The sequence below is a fragment of the Humulus lupulus genome, chromosome 4 (genome assembly GCF_963169125.1).
Source record: "Humulus lupulus chromosome 4, drHumLupu1.1, whole genome shotgun sequence".
Classification (NCBI taxonomy): domain Eukaryota; kingdom Viridiplantae; phylum Streptophyta; class Magnoliopsida; order Rosales; family Cannabaceae; genus Humulus; species Humulus lupulus.
The window spans coordinates 245,887,248-245,903,778 of NC_084796.1; the positions used below are offsets into that span (position 1 = coordinate 245,887,248).

Below are 16,531 nucleotides of genomic sequence, written 5' to 3' on the forward strand. Positions count from 1 at the left end.
CATCCAATTCTGTTGTGGTGATTCTCTCATTTTCAACAGGCCCCCTCAAGCTTGTTTTTGAGATAGTGAAATTGTGAGATGCTGAGAGGTTTTGTGAGTATGTCTGCGATCTGTTCTTGTGTAGGCACATATCTTACTTCAACTTCTTTATTCAGTACTTTCTCTCTAATGAAATGCACATCTATCTCAATGTGTTTGGTTCTAGAGTGAAATACAGGATTAGATGCAAGTTGTCGTGCACCAGCATTGTCACACCAAAGAACAGCTGGTTCGGGGCATTTTATTCCAATTTCAGTGAGCAGTGATTGTAACCAGACCACATCAGTACAGGCTTGAGCTAAAACTCTATACTCTGCTTCGGTGCTTGAACGAGAGTCCAGGTATGGTTCTTTTTGAGAGCATTATTTTCATCATCCATGGCAGCAAACCATTGTGGGGAACGAAGTGCTTCATCAAGGCAGTCAGGTATGGTGTCATTTGGTGGGCTAGAGGAGTCACGGGTAGTAGTGGTGAGGAAGAGTTTTGGTTTGAAGATACCAGCTTTGGAGCGGGTGATCATGGAGTGCCGAGGAGGTTTTGAGGGTGTGGGAACGGGTGGAGAAGGTAGATAACGTGAGGTTTGATGAGAAATTGGTGAGGTAGAAATAGGAAGGACAATTTCAAGTGGTAATAAAGTGGAGTAGGAGTGTGCTGAGTTCAGAGTTTTACCTTGATCATTGGTGGATGCTGAACCAGAGGATGATGATGGAGAAGATAGCATGGGGACTGCTGAATCATGGCCAGTAGCAACATCAGGAAGATTGACTTCAGTATGGTCCTGCAGAGATGGAGAAAAACAAGGAAACCAGTGGTTGTATGGAATTGAATTGGAGCATGTGTTAATTTCAGAGTGTTTAAAATTAGAAGTTCTGAAACCATTTGCAAAAGGGAAGTCAAGCTCATTGAAGGTGACACTTTGGACAATATATATGCGACCAGAAGGGTGTAAACATTTATACCCTTTGTGATTGGGACTATATCCGAGAAAGACACATTTGGTGGATCGAAAATCCAATTTATGTTGGTTGTAGGCACGAAGATGGGGAAAGGTTGCACAGCCAAAGACTTTAAGAAAATCTAGTTTAGGCTTGACTTTGAAGAGGACTTCAGAAGGAGATTTGTGATCCAATGTGGGTGTTGAGAGATGATTGATAAGGAAAGTGGCAGTGCTAAAGGCTTCCCACCAGTATTGTAGTGGCATGGATGCTTGATTTAGAAGTGTAAGACCCATTTCGACTATGTGACGATGCTTACGTTCGGACTTGCCATTTTGAGGGTGTGTGTGAGGACATGGGTGGCTGAAATGAATTCCTAGAGAGTGTAAAAATGGCACAAGACTTCGATACTCTCCTCCCCAATCAGAGTGGAGAGTCTTGATTTTAGACTCAAATTTTCGTTCAACAAAGTTTTGAAACTGTGTAAAAATAGCTTTGACATCTGACTTAAGCTTAAGAGGGTAAATCCATGTAAAGTTACTGTATTCATCTATAAAATGGACATAGTACCTAAAGCCATCTCTAGAGAGAATTGGTGAGGGACCCCACACATCAGAGTGAATGATTTCAAGTGGTTTACTGGCTGATTTTACAGAAGAATGATAGTGTTTGTGCTTAGATTTACCAATATGACAAGCATCACAAAATTTTGGAGGAATTTTAAAAGAAACCTTTTCATTGATTAACATATTTTCATTACATTTAAACTTGGGTGACCAAGCCTCATGTGCCAAACATTTAAATCTGTAATGTTAGTAGATTGAACAAACAGAGATTGAGCAGGATGAGTTTGCTCATTAACTTGACTCTTACAATGAAACATTGAGTTAGGACTCTTCTTGAAAACTGAAAAACGTTGAGATGAAAACTGTGGCAACTGAAGTTGATAAATACCATGATCAAGCACTCCCCGAGCTAGCTCCCTCCTCGTGTCCAGATCCTTAATGACACAATAATCAGAGTAAAATTCAACAAACACAGCATTATCATGAGTTAGTTGAGAGATTGACAGCAAGTTTTTAGTTATCTGAGGCACACAAAATATATTATTTAGCAGAAGATTAGAGGCATTATCAACTTTTAAAATGTGATGACCAATTTCAGTTATTGTAAGAGGCTGCCCATTACCAATAATCAACCGAGTGGTACCTTTGTGTTCTGACTTGTGCTGCAGAGTCTTACCATCCGAAGTAATATGATTGGTTGCCCCACTGTCTATGTATCAGGAGTTCTCTTGATGAGCATCACCAGTGGAGGAATAGAAAGCATGTTGGTTTTGTCCTGGTGAAGGTTGGTTGCTGGAAAAGTTGGGGTTGGACTGATTGGAACCTGGTGGTGGAGTTTGGAAGTTGATGTCGAATCGGTGGTAGCATTTAGACACAACATGGCCAATGCGGTTGCAGAGTTGACAAACAGGACGATTATTGCCTCTACCTCCTCGACCACGACCTCGACCGCGATGAGGGTAGCCACGACTTTGGTTTACACCAGAACTTGAAGGACCACCAAAGCTTGAACCACTGAAACTTGGAGGTCTGCGAGTTTGAGCAGCAAAGTTAGCACTGGGAGGATTGATGTCATTCAAGGCAGGAGCATTGAGCTCCTCCAGACGCATCTCTTGACTTTGCAGAAGGAACTGAACTTCTTGTAGAGAGGGATAATCTGGTCTGGATGTGAGATTAATAACGACGGGGTCATAGTCATGACCAACTCCTCCCAGTATATAGAGTATCAAATCATCATCTGTTATAAGCTGACCTGCAGAAGAGAGATTTTCAGCCAAATTGGTCATTTTTAAAATGTAGTCATGAATGGAAAGATTTCCTTTCTTGAGGGACTGTAGCTGAAAACGTAGTTGAAGAATCCTGGCCTTCGACTGAGTGGTAAAAAGGTTTTCAAGGGTTTTCCAGACTTCAAAGGAGGTGGTACATCGAACAACATGACCAAACATGTTTTTAGAGATAGAGTTGAGCATCCAGCTCATAATCACTTGGTCTACACGCCTCCAAATAGCATAGCCAAGGTTGAGTTGACGGGGCTCTCCAGGAATAGGCCCTCCAGTGGTGTTGTCAACGAACTGTGGTGGACAGGTCTTCGTCCCAAGCGCATATCCTTCGAGATCATGTGCACGAAATGCAGGAAGAAGTTGAGACTTCCAAAAGGAGTAGTTACTGCGGTCAAGCTTTATGGATAGAGGAGCAAGATTTTGAAATATAGAGGTTGGAGCTGTAACAGGGGATGGAGTTTGAACCGGAGCTTCAGTAGCAGGGGTGTCGATTGTAGATGAAGAGTCGCCAGGGGTAGCCATTGACAGAGGTTACTCTGCTCTGATACCAAGTTGAAAAGATAAAATGAATGCTCCTTAAGTGACTGAATTGATATTACTCTCAACGGTTACAACAAGAGGAAAGAATACTGCTATTTATACAGAGTAATAGCAGGGTAAATAAGGAATAAAAAGGAAAAGTAATAACAGAATATACAATCGTACATAAAGGGAAAATATCCCACAATATGAGGAAAAGGTATAACAGAATTGTGCTGTCACAGTTGTACGAATATTCTTCACGATGCTAGCTGTCACAATGGTGGCCTTCATCAAATTCTGTTGAGTCTATTTCTTCATCCAATTCTGTTGTGGTGATTCTCTCATTTTCAACATGAACAATGGAGCTGGCTCTTTGCATGCATACACGGCCGGGAAAATTACATGCACCACATTTAACCCAAGTAATAATGAAGAGTTTAAAATTAAGCAATTAATATATATTTTGCCAGTAGCCTCAATATTTTTTCTGTGTAATTTGGACGTTTTCGGATATGTCTGTGAGAGCATAATTTGCGCTTGTTATTTCCTAGTTTAAGTCTACATGCAATGAGAGTTTAAAGCAGACCAAACCCTATATATCTGTTTGTATGTGATATATATACATTGACTTATTCAATGACATGTGACTAAGGAAGGTTTTACCGAACAACACTTAAGATATAGAAAGTCATGATGAGTCTATATAGTAAATATCGCTTACTTATTATACAATAGAAGTGATTTTATTATTGTGACAAAATACTATAATAATAAAAAATAATAGACATTATTAATTTATTAGGTGTTTTTAGAACGAGTCATCATGTATTTCTTTTAAAATGACAAAATTAATTTTTTAGTAATTATCGATGACAACTGAGTCAATATAGTCTTAACCAGGTATATATAGATTTCAATCGTCTGATTAAATACCAAATTTGATATACTTTTATAGGAGAAATAAGGATTTTATTAAAATATTGAACTGGAAAACCAAATATTTAAAGCATGCCAGAAACGCTCAAAGATAGCAAATACAAATTTCCCATAAGATTAACCAAAAACAATTACAATAATTATACTAACTAACGAGACACACGTACAAAATTAACCTACATAGATTTGCTAATATAAACTCCTTAACATAGACAATAATAAGCAATCAGCTGCCTTTCTTTGATATATCAATGTAGTAAAATAAAAAAAGAGATATTTACCCAAAATCCTATATTTAGTCAAAAGTTTACATTGCAGATGATTCTTCTGTCACCGTCGGTAACTTACTAGGCTTCGTCGACGACTAGTCGAACTCATCAGTGAGTTCTAAACCATTAAAGAGATTAAATCGGTAGCTACGAGGACAACGATGTTGAGACAAAATCTGGTTTAAGTATCACGAAGATCAGGATGGTGATGACAAAGTTGACACATTGTCAGAATAAAGATTAGTTATTATTTGGAGATAAGCCATTGCTCTCAGACCCATTATTGGACACCATTTGTTAAAAGATGCAGATTGAGGTACGGTCATTGTCGGTGGTGCGGTAGATCTCATGTGAACACCCAAAGCTTTGTCATTTCAGAAAAGTTTATATATAGATGTGTAAAGTTTTTATTAGGTCAATGCATATAACGTCCATGAATATACATATATGGCAATCAATCGTTTCTTAGTCCTTTTCATTTGTTTTTTTTTAGTGTTTCTTTCATGTTTTGTTGTTGGAGCTGCGTGCTCTCATTTTTTATTTGGCATAGTAGATCTATTTTTTAGTATTTTAAATTCCACCATGGTTGGCTGTTACCAGTGATTAATTTGATGTTTATGTAATTAAAAATGAGATTTAGAAGTTATTTGTATTTTTGGAGCCGTTCAAAAAGGTTGGAAAAAACTTAAAAATTGGTTAGTTAGGCTCTTTGGCCGCGGCCACTGATCTCTGTTCCCTAGGCCGTAGCCACCAACATCCCTGGCGGCGGCCACTGACTAATCTCAGCACACAAAAACGTATTGTTTTTCCAAACAGTTCCAATCCACTCCTAATTGATCTTGTAACCCCCAAAACATATTATTGTGGTTAAAACCATACATCTAACAACCATTTCACATATATGGCTTTAAATAATTCATCTCACCTTGAGACATCCGTGTCCGGCCAAACTATAGTACGAAACCTCATTAGCGCTCGAGGAGCTTAATTACTCATGTAACGAATACTGCATGTCCTCGGGTGAAAACGTGGACAACAATATTATTATCATAATAATATTTTATAAAATTTATATTTATATTAATATAATTTATCTTGTCTTGTATTATATATTATTATAATAATGATATTTTATAATATTTGAATTTATATTAATATAATTAATGAATTTATATTTTTAAGTTAGTTTTAAAGGTATATTATGTTAAATATTTAGAATATTCCGTTAAAGTTAACAAAACAAACCGTTAAAATCAATAATCACTACTACAAAATCTGGCTTTTATGACACTTTTTTAGGACACTCACCTAAATGCGAGTCCTAAAAACAACTCTTATACTTTTTTAGGACACTCAGTGAGAGTGCTTAAAAAATATTTTTTAGGACACACAGTGCGAGTCCTAATTACTGATGTGAGTCCTAAAAAATATAAAGAAATTTGAGTCAATTTTGACTTTTAAGGACACTCTTTTGAGTGTCCTAAAAGAGTATTAAAGACACTTAAAGTGGGGCCTAAAAAAATAATAAATAAACATATTCTTAAGAAAATTAATAATTAATAATTAAAAATATGTTTTTATTTATTAATTAAATAAGAAAATTTTAATTAAAAAAAACAGACCTAAAAATCAGATTGGAGCTTTAGGGATTTGGGTTCATTTGTTTTTCATTCTTCCTCTCAGCCGCACCTCTCAATCTCCCTCACATCTAATCTCTCAGCTCCTTCTTTCTCCCTCTCTCTGTCTCACCCTTTTCTCTTGCAGGTGGCTGGCGCGGGAGGCTCGATGGAGACTGCGACGGGGCTCTACGCGAACCAGACCCCAAAACTTCGGGTGAGCCTTCTCCTTGACGTGAACCAGACCCCAAAAGCTTTAGGCTACCCTTTTCCCTACGCGAACCAGGCCCCAAAAGCTTCAGGCCACCCTTCTCCTTGCGCGAACCAGGCTCGTTCAGGCCACCCTTTAACAACAAAACTATCTGTGAACACAACTGTCGATGCCGAACCTTGGGCGATCGAGAGAGATTCTAGGTTTGTGGTATCACTGAAACTTGCTACTTTTTTTTTGGTGTTCTATTATTTGTTTTTTCCTTTTCGGCAACCAATAGTAGTTGATTTCTATTATGCAATTGGGTTTGTGTTGTTTGTCTTGTTTTGTTCATTGTTTGTGTTTCAAGTTTCAGTTTTTGAATTTAGGGGAATTGAAATATATATCTTTTTTACTCATTATTGGATTTGATTGATTTAAGTTAAAGTAATTGATTGAAATGGATTATACTAGTATAAGTTTTGCTCTTGTTCTAATGATTTGGCAGCTTATGTACATTAATCTTTGATTGATTTTTCTTGGCTTGTTGTAAAATTAAATGATTCACGTTATAGTTGAGAGAGTTGTGGCCTCTACCCACCATATGTTTGTAATAATGCTCTAATGAGATTTAGGAAAACATGGTATAAGATGTTAGGTTCATTTTTTTTTTTTTTTTTGTAATAGCAAAATCATTGTTGGTTATGCTTTGAACAATTTTCATGTGAGGGCCTTAGAATTGAGTAGAAAGGACAAATGGAAGGAGTGGTCATTGATTGAATGATGATTGAAAGTATTTTGCTGGCATGTAAAGGGTTGAAAAGTATTTACTTGGTAAAAGAAACTCATGGTTACATTATGAGAAGAGGATTATATGATCAAGTGCTTCAAAATGCATTTGTCAATGTCTATGGAGAATGTGGTGTTCTACATAGAGTACCCAAACTGGCTTATAACTTTTGTTAACTCTTGTCCATTTCCTTTACTGGCTTTCATTCATATGTTTCCTTAATTTTTCTTTTGTTGTTGGTGGTATTTTTGTACACATATAAATAAAGTAAATTTATAGGTATATATTATTTTCATCATGTCTTTCAAGTGCTGTTCATCCAGGTTGTTAGATTGGATTGGATTTTAAAAACATTGAAAGTTGTAATTTTTTATTATTATTCAGCGAATATTCGTTTATCTATGCTTCATTGCTTCATTGTTCCATTATGTGGAGGTTGGTGTTTTTAAACCTCGCTGTTTCTTTCATTTGCATTGTGGTACATGCTTCATGTCATTTTTTTTAGAATATTGAACTTTTGTCAGCATAAACTACTTTCTTCGATTTTATTTTTTGGGTATAAATTTATTATTTAAAGTCCTTTACAAAGAAGTTAAGTTACGTAGATGCCTTCTAGAGTATATGATATGACAGTGCACATGAGAACTTTAGCAGTTATTTTTATCATCCTTCCCCATGGCCTTCGTTTGAGTGTACTATTAAAGTTCATATGCAAATGCTGAAACTATTTGGAGATAATAAGAAAGAAAAATATTATCAATTAAACAAGCACTAAGAAGAAGGCTTCTGCTCTGCCACATAAGTTATAATTCCTTCCCTCTTTCCCTCTTTTAATTTATTTGCAGACTACTAAACTTCAAGAAGGAGATTATGTCCTCATCCCATCATAGGAGGAATATATAGCAGCCAGGTATTATAAAATGGGCGTTTCTAGCTCAAGAGTAGAAGAAGATAAAGCCCTGCAGCTATGTCGTGACAGGAAGAAGTTTGTTAGGCAAGCACTTGATGGGAGGTGCGCACTATCAGCTTGTAATTGATTGATTGTTTTTAAGCAAACTTTTGAAAAGTTTGATGAACCTAATAATTAAAAAACTTTTTTATAATGTGCATGTCTATATTGAGATGCATTTCTTTAGCACAATAGTAGACAACATTGGTAGTTGAAGTTTTTAGAATCAAAAATATATTTCACTAACTTTGTATACATTTCTTGTATTAATATTTGGTGATGATAGAATTTGATTGTAGAATAAACTATCATGTAATATGATGTTGAGTAATTAATAAAAAATTATTTTGTTGTATTTTCTTTTGAAAATTTTAGAAATCTAACATATATAATACATCTAGGACTTTCAAAGGGATATATATATATATTTTTAAAAAAATTTATTTTTAAAGGCATGCAAAGTGAGTCCTAAAATCTTAATTTAAAGACACTCAACGGGATCTTTTAGGACTCGCATTGTGAGTCCTAAAAAATTACTTAAAGGCACTCAACCATATTTTTTAGGACTCGCAACGCAAGTCCTAAAAACTTAATTAAAGGCAGTCAACAAGAGATTTTAGGACTCGCTAGGACTCTCAATGCGAGTCCTAAAAACCTCAGTTTTTAAGGCTCTTACGCGAGCCCTAAAAAAATTTTTAGGACTCGCAATGCTAGTCCTAAAAAGTCTTTTTTGTAATAGTGAATTTATGTTATTTACACGTATTTTATATAGAAGAGATATTATATTGCTAATTAATGGTATTATACAAGAGTATATGTATAAAGAAGAAAAATGATTGGGTAGTGATAGTTTTTAATCACTATACGCTTATAGGTACTTTTAATATTTTCGGAACATCGATAAGTTGTTAACTCTATTTTTTTTACATGACGATGTATAATGTAGTTATAGGAGATTTCCATCAAATTTTCAGGAGATTCAAGACAATTTATGATGTCAAACAATTTATTGCACTCGCGTGAAAATATCGAAACAAGTAGGTGTGTAATAAATTGTTTGAAATTTTTGAAATTTCAAAATCCTAAATTATTTAAAAAAAATTTAAAATTTGTTCAAGTTCCCTTATCACTACATTATATACTGTCATGTAAAACAAGTAAAGTTGTAGCTTATTTATCTACTGAAAATACTAGAAGTACTTATAGATAGATATTAATAAAAGTAATAAATATTATAGCAGCAGTGTAAATAAAATATATAATTATATATGCCATGCTTTTCCTGATGAACTAGTTCACCCATGTTGCGCAAGTGGTCGTCATGTAAGTGGGTTCTGAACAAGTGAGTTGGCTTTGACAACTTCAATAATCTTTACCAAGTTTCTGCGTATTTAATTTGGACGTTTTCGTAAGTCTTGAGAGCATAATTTGCGCTTGTTTCCTAGTTTAAGCCTATCTACAATGAGACCAAACCCTATGCTTGTATGAGTACTAACAAATGTTAAATGTAATATTCAATACATTGACTTATTCAATAACTTAAATAAAGATATAGAAATTCATGAATAAATATATATATATGTAAAGTAAATATCACTTCTTATTTTATTATATTAATTATATGACAAAAGAAAATTATACTCGATCATTTGTATATGATTATCGAACTATTGGTGTTTATTTTTTAAAACGGAATTGCATCTTATTATTTATAAATACATCTTTTTGGGTGTATTTAGTATGAGTCAAACTTTTGATAGAGGGACAAAATTACATTTTTGATAAATATTGATGACAGCTGAGTCAGTAGTCTTAGACAGGTCGTTATATATATGTAATTGATAGCCACTTCCTATATGAGTCAATAGTCAATAGCGAATAGTCAATAGCCACTTCTTATGTCAATTGCCTAATTGATAATTTTTTTTTATATATATAGGGGAAGTGGGTATTTTATTAAAAAAGTTTGATCACTGGATCACCAAGTAGTTTAGTACAGGTTGGAATGCACCATTCACCACTAGGAATGCCAATTTAACACTAATACAAACAAAACTTTTTAGGGATCGCAAAAAGTTTTTGCGCGAGTTCTTTATTTATGAGCCTTAAAAGAATGTTTTTAATTTTTAAAAAATTAAATGGTAGCCAAAGCTTTCGTCGGAGCTCCGACAATGATGGCGACGCCACCACCCCACGATGGTGGTTTGGTCCGATCCTTTAGTGGGTTTTGAAGCCCAAAGCACAAAGAATGCAATGGTGGTGGTCATTTGGCTCGGGGTGACTCGAGGTGGTCGGAAAATGCCCAAAACGTTTCAGAAAACCACATGGTTGCCGAACTTTGGAGGCTCCGTCAACTAGGCTAGGGGGCGCGTGAGGCTAGGGGCTTGCGGGGCTTGGGGTTTTGCGGGTCGAGGAACATCGTCGGCCGGTGCGTGTAGGCGGTGGGTAGCTGGGCAGTGGGGTTTCATGAGAGAAATCCATAGAAGTTTCCGAACTTTGGAGGCTCCATCAACTAGGCTAGGGGGTGCGTGAGGCCATGAGCTCGCGGGGCTGGGGGTTTCGGGGGCTGGGAACGCCGTGGGCCGGCGCGTGTAGGCGGGGGGTGGCCAGTGCACTGCCGTTCATGGCTGGGCAGTGGGGTTTCGTGAGAGAGAGAGGGGGAGAATGAGCTGTGTTTTTTTTTTCTTTGTGATTTAATATATAATAAAACTTTAGTTAAATAAAATTATTCAAAGTTTTAGGACACACATAAGTTTTTAGAGCTCGCTTTACGTGTCCTAAAAGAAATTCTTTAAGAACTCTCAATGAGTATTCTAAAATGTCCAGTAAGTTTTGTTAAAAGAAAATTCAAACTTTTAGGAAACATGTAAGTTTTTAGAGCTCGCTTTGTGTGTCCTAAGTTTTTAAGGTTCGCTTTGTAGGACCACTAGGAATGCCAATTTAACTTCCGGGTGGGAGAAATGATTTCTATTTCAAATTCGTTCTGTTTATATTGTAATTTAATTTTAATTTTAAATTATTTTTTAATATAAATATTACTAAAATTACATTATGTAATAATTTATTTATAAAAAATATATTTCCCAATGATATAATTTTTTTTACATTAATAAGTATTAATTTTTTAAAATTTATTTTATCAATTTTAGAATTAATTTTTTTGTTAAACATGTACCTGATGGGCCCTGACCCCGAGATGGGGCAGAAGTGGGGGCACCATCCTTGACCTTTTCTCACCTCGTTTACATCCCTATGCACCACCAAGCCACCTCGTGAGTGAAGGACTGCAACTACCATAGCTAGCAACAAAGGTAATAGGCACCCATCCAAAGAGACGTCTAAGATCCCTGATGACCCACATCATCGTCCTCTATCTTAAGTTGTTTAAAGCAGCAGCCACAATTTGAGATCACTTTAATTGGGAGCTTGGCAGCTCTAGACTCACCTATGCGCAAGGTCGACCATACAAACACCACGAAAAAACACTCGCTCCATGGACATAAACATGCATTACCTACCTCAATAGGCAGAGATTGAAACCAGTACCAGAAAGTCAGAGCAAAACTTAGATGCAAACAAAACCCTAACCTCCGCAAGGTTAGATTCATCATATTGTGATCGATAGGCGTATAAGATGCTCCCATGATTTTAAAAGTCTTGGTCCTGGCGTCCAATTTGTGTGGTCATAATTGTGTGTAGTTGTAGGAATAACAATTCATAGAAATTTCTCATTTTCTCTTTGCAATCATGTGTGAGCTGTTGAATAAGACTATACGAGTGATTATATATATATAGTCTTCATAGCCGCACACCCACGTACACCCACAAATATATATTTATATATATATATATATTTATATATAAAAGCACAAGAATAAATATCAGTTTTAAAATTTTTCTAAATTATTGATATTATCAGATCGTGCCTTCTAAAATATAAAATCGGTTAAAAAAAATTTCTGAACTATTGATATTATCAGACCGTGCCTCTTATTATGATTTGCATAAAAATAATTAGCATTTTTGCTCCTGAACTTTGACAATTACCAAATTATATCCCCATTAATTTAAAAAATTTAAAAATCTATTTTCCTATTACCTCTTAAAAAATTTAAGAAACATTATTAAAAAAATTCAATAAAAGACTAAAATTATTCAAAATTCCTTTTAAATATATTTAAGTTTAAATATACTTTTTAAAAGAAAAACTGTATTGTTTCAATTAAAAAAAAACATATTCTATTCTTCTTCTTTATTCTTTTTTATTAATTTTTCTAATTACTTTCTATTATTTCATTTTTACCCCCTAATATCATTTTAAAATTTTAATATACATAAAATATTACAAATTTAAAATGTACTAATTTAAAAAAAAATATATAAAACTCAATTAATTAAAAACATCGGAAGAAAATGAAAAAATAGAAAGTAATTTAAAAAATATATTAAAAAGAATAAAAAATAATGGAATATAGTTTTTTTATTTGTAACAATTTAGTTTTTCTTTTAAAAAATATTTTTAAACTTAAATGTATTTAAAATGAATTTTACTCTTTTATTGAATTTTTTAAGAATTAATTAGAAAAATAAATTTTAAATTTTTATAATTAAAGGATGCACAATTTTGTAGTTATTCGGGATAAAAATGATAATTATTTTATGCAAATCGTAACAGATGGCACGATTTGATAGTTTCAATAATTCATGGAGAAATTTTAACAAACGTATATCTTAGAAACCGCAATCTAGTAGTGTTAAAAGTTCGACGACAAAAATATTATTTATTCTAAGCACTACTGTTTGATATTGTAAAAACCGGAAGATAAATTATATATTTTTCCGTGGAATGTGGAGTAGACTACCACTCAAAAGTTAACAATGAAACTTATTACTAATTGGATACTGGTTATAAATAGCTAGATATATTATTTTTCTTATATACAAAAATAAAAATAAAGAAGAAAAATGATCATAATGTCAACAAAACTAGAAGGGAATGAAAGAAGTAGAAGAGACGTATAACAAGAAAAATTAAAAATATCTTAACTAAGATCATCATTTCCCACTAAATTTGACAAATTATTTGCGAAAGTTATATTTTACACAACATTATATGTTCCAATGCAATTGATAGAAAATATAAACTATTATTAATGACTAATTAATATTGATAAAAAATATTAATTTTTTTTGTTCTTTTTCTATTCCTCTTTTTCCTTTTTTACCCAAATAATAATAGTATTACAATGAAAAAAAAAATGCTTTGATATGTACTATTCACGGATGATCATGACAAGCTCTGTAAGATTGTTTCAAAGGTAAACAAGTAAGTACTTGGTCATAGTAAATTGGAATGATATAATACTGTAATTTGCAGAGATTGAATTGAACTTTTATAAGTTTTTACTTTTATCATTATTATTAATTATTCGAACCTCTTACATTAATGTTTAAAAAGTTAGGTATATTCCAATTGGCAGGGTGGGCATACTTCATTTATTGATTTTTGTATTTGTAGCTACATTTCTTTATGGAGTGTTTGACCTGTCAAATATATTTTCACTGGGTTGAAAATTTCCTGATCACTGTAATCGATTATTTAACACGATTTCTGATACATTTTTTTCCTATAAAAGGGTAGCTGAGAGGCTGTGTTTTAAGCATATATTTCTTTAGACATTTGTGTCATATATAGAAATTTGATCATATATATCAGCATATATGGCTCAACACACTGCTGCCATTGCCAAGGGCCCTTCTTCCATTCTCTCCACATTGCTGTTCATTGGGCTACTTGTTGTGGCAACCATTGATAAAACAGGCATGTCTTATTTCTCAACTACCCTTCTCTACATTCTAATACATACATATATATATATACTACGTGTATATGCATATGCATATGCATATAAATATATATAGTTTTATATTTTTGTATATAAACACATGTATATTCTCTTCACTTATCTGCTATACATGCATAGATTGATATAATTATTACTTTTTTTTTTTGTAACATCTAATATATGTATTAAAAAGAATAATTTATATTTACATAGTTTAGTATATCTAATCTTAAAATTTAAATAAATTAGATAATATTGTGTTATATATTGCAGGAGCCCAAATTGGTGTTTGCTACGGAATGTTAGGCAATGACTTGCCATCTAAGGCAGAGGTGATAGATCTCTTCAAGCAAAACAACATCCAAAGAATGAGAATTTACGACCCAAACCAAGAAGCCCTCGAAGCCCTGAGAGGCTCCAACATTGAGCTCATTCTCGACCTCCCCAACTACGACCAAATGGCCAGCCAATCCGAAGCTGACGCGTGGGTCCAAAAATACGTCCAGAGCTACGACGACGTCAACATCAAATACATTGCCGTCGGCAATGAAGTCAAACCCGAACACCAAAACGCTCAGTTCCTCGTCCCTGCGATGCAGAACATCCAGAATGCGATCAACCAGGCCGGTCTCGCCAACCGGATCAAAGTCTCCACCTCCGTCGTGTTCGGTTTTGTAGAAGGCTTTCCGCCGTCGGAAGGGTCGGTCAAGCCTGACTACAGGCCGCTTTTCGACCCCATTATCGGGTTTTTGAACAACAACAGAGCTCCATTGCTCGTGAACGTGTACCCTTACCTCAGTTACAAAGATAACACGAAAGATATTCCTCTGGACTATGCTCTTTTCTCGGCTCCGTCGGAGGTGGTCCATGATGATGGCTCTGGACTTGGGTATCAGAATCTTTTCGATGCGATGTTGGACACTGTTTACTCGGCATTGGAGAAGGTCGGCGGAGGGTCTCTGGAGGTTGTGGTGTCGGAGAGCGGTTGGCCGACGAGTGGGGGGACGGAGACGACGGTGGAGAATGCTAAGACTTATAACAACAACTTGGTTCAGCATGTGAAGAATGGGACTCCGAAGAAGCAAGGAAGGCCTATTGAGACTTATATATTTGCTATGTTTGATGAGGGCAACAAGGACGGAGCAGAGGTTGAGAGGTTTTGGGGTCTTTTCTCTCCAAACAAGGAGCGAAAGTATGAAATGAATTTCAATTAGTTAAGGACTTATTAATATATATACCTAAGTGTGAGGATAAATATCCTTTCAATATACAAAAAAAATATTAATTTATAATTTCAGTTTATGGCAATAAAGGTGAATCGATGTTATTGGTTTCTTTGCATTTGTACAATTGAGTGTAAATTGAAGCATTTGTTATTAACTACTTGCTTCTTAAACTAATGAAATATTATTATTTGCTTCTTGTTAAATTATTATTATTATACTGTTATCGAATTTAAAAGATTGTTATAATTATAATTAGAGAATTACATGCATGTTGCTTTATTTTATGAAAGTTATGTGAGATTTTTTTATGAGTAATTTTTTTGCTTATTTATGGTTGTTACACAAAATTTTGAGAATAAATAAACAGCTTCAAAATGTAGGATCGTAAAGTGTAACCTCGGAGTTGACAAATATTGGCATTATACTTGCACAAATAAACACGAAGTTCCAGTATTATGTCATCTGCACTCGAGCATGAGTTCCTTTGTGGTGTTGGGCCTGAGTGATAACCCTTAGACACCCACAAGACACCAACTATATAAAATCTTGTTGTCACTCCCAAATTATCAAAACCTAGAACAAATATAAACTTGAACAAAAATAAATAAATTATTTAATTAAAATAAGATATTATTTATTTCAAAATTTATATAATATTAATATAAATTTAATAAAAATAATTAATAAATTCTATAAATAAAACTAAGTAAATGTGCATTATTTGTATCTAGTATATATATAAAACAACTAGTTAGAGTTATTGGAAAAACAAATCATAAACACCACTAAAGAATGGGAAAGGAAGTGGCAAGACTTTATCCATAGACCTACGGTAGTTTCGGTCAAAAATCTTCCTCTTTCGTTGCCCAATTTTTGAGTCTACATTTTTTTGTTGTTGATAAAAGTCTGCATTTAGTCTAGAAAAAAAAATCCTAATAATCATTAAACGATTTGTCAAGTAAGCACTTTGTGTATTCTAAAATGAAAAATAAATTTGACATTATTCATATTAAATACCAAATTTGATATATTTTTATAGGAGAAATAAGGATTTTATTAAAATGTTGAACTGGAAAACGAAATATTTAAAGCATGCCAGAAACGATCAAAGATAGCAAATACAAATTTCCCATAAGATTAACCAAAATAACTACAATAATAAAACTAACTAACGAGACACACGTACAAAATTAACCTAGATAGATTAGCTAATAAACTCCTTAACATAGACAATAATAAGCAATCAGCTGCCTTTCTTTGATATATCAATATTGTGAATAAAAGAATAATACCGAATTAGTAGCCCAAACTAGAAGGTACAATATAACCTTAAATGTCATGAATGAAGAGAATTTATTTAGACGAAA

General features: G+C 34.0%; 1 protein-coding gene across 1 annotated transcript; it reads left to right on the plus strand.

The window, feature by feature from the left end:
* Positions 1-13,755: 13,755 nt before the first annotated feature.
* On the plus strand, positions 13,756-15,367 carry LOC133831549 (glucan endo-1,3-beta-glucosidase, basic isoform-like). Its single transcript, XM_062261903.1, has 2 exons — positions 13,756-13,913; positions 14,212-15,367. The coding sequence occupies exons 1-2, from the start codon at positions 13,814-13,816 to the stop codon at positions 15,150-15,152; spliced, it is 1,041 nt and encodes a 346-aa protein (XP_062117887.1). The 5' UTR covers positions 13,756-13,813; the 3' UTR covers positions 15,153-15,367.
* The last annotated feature ends 1,164 nt before the right edge of the window (positions 15,368-16,531 follow it).

What these genes read in the sequence shown, in the direction of transcription:
- LOC133831549 (XM_062261903.1), top strand. Translation starts at nt 13,814, where the DNA reads ATGGCTCAACACACTGCTGCCATTGCCAAGGGCCCTTCTTCCATTCTC. An exon ending in GGCAACCATTGATAAAACAG is followed by an intron (nt 13,914 to 14,211) that starts GCATGTCTTATT and finishes TATATATTGCAG; the next exon opens with GAGCCCAAATTGGTGTTTGC.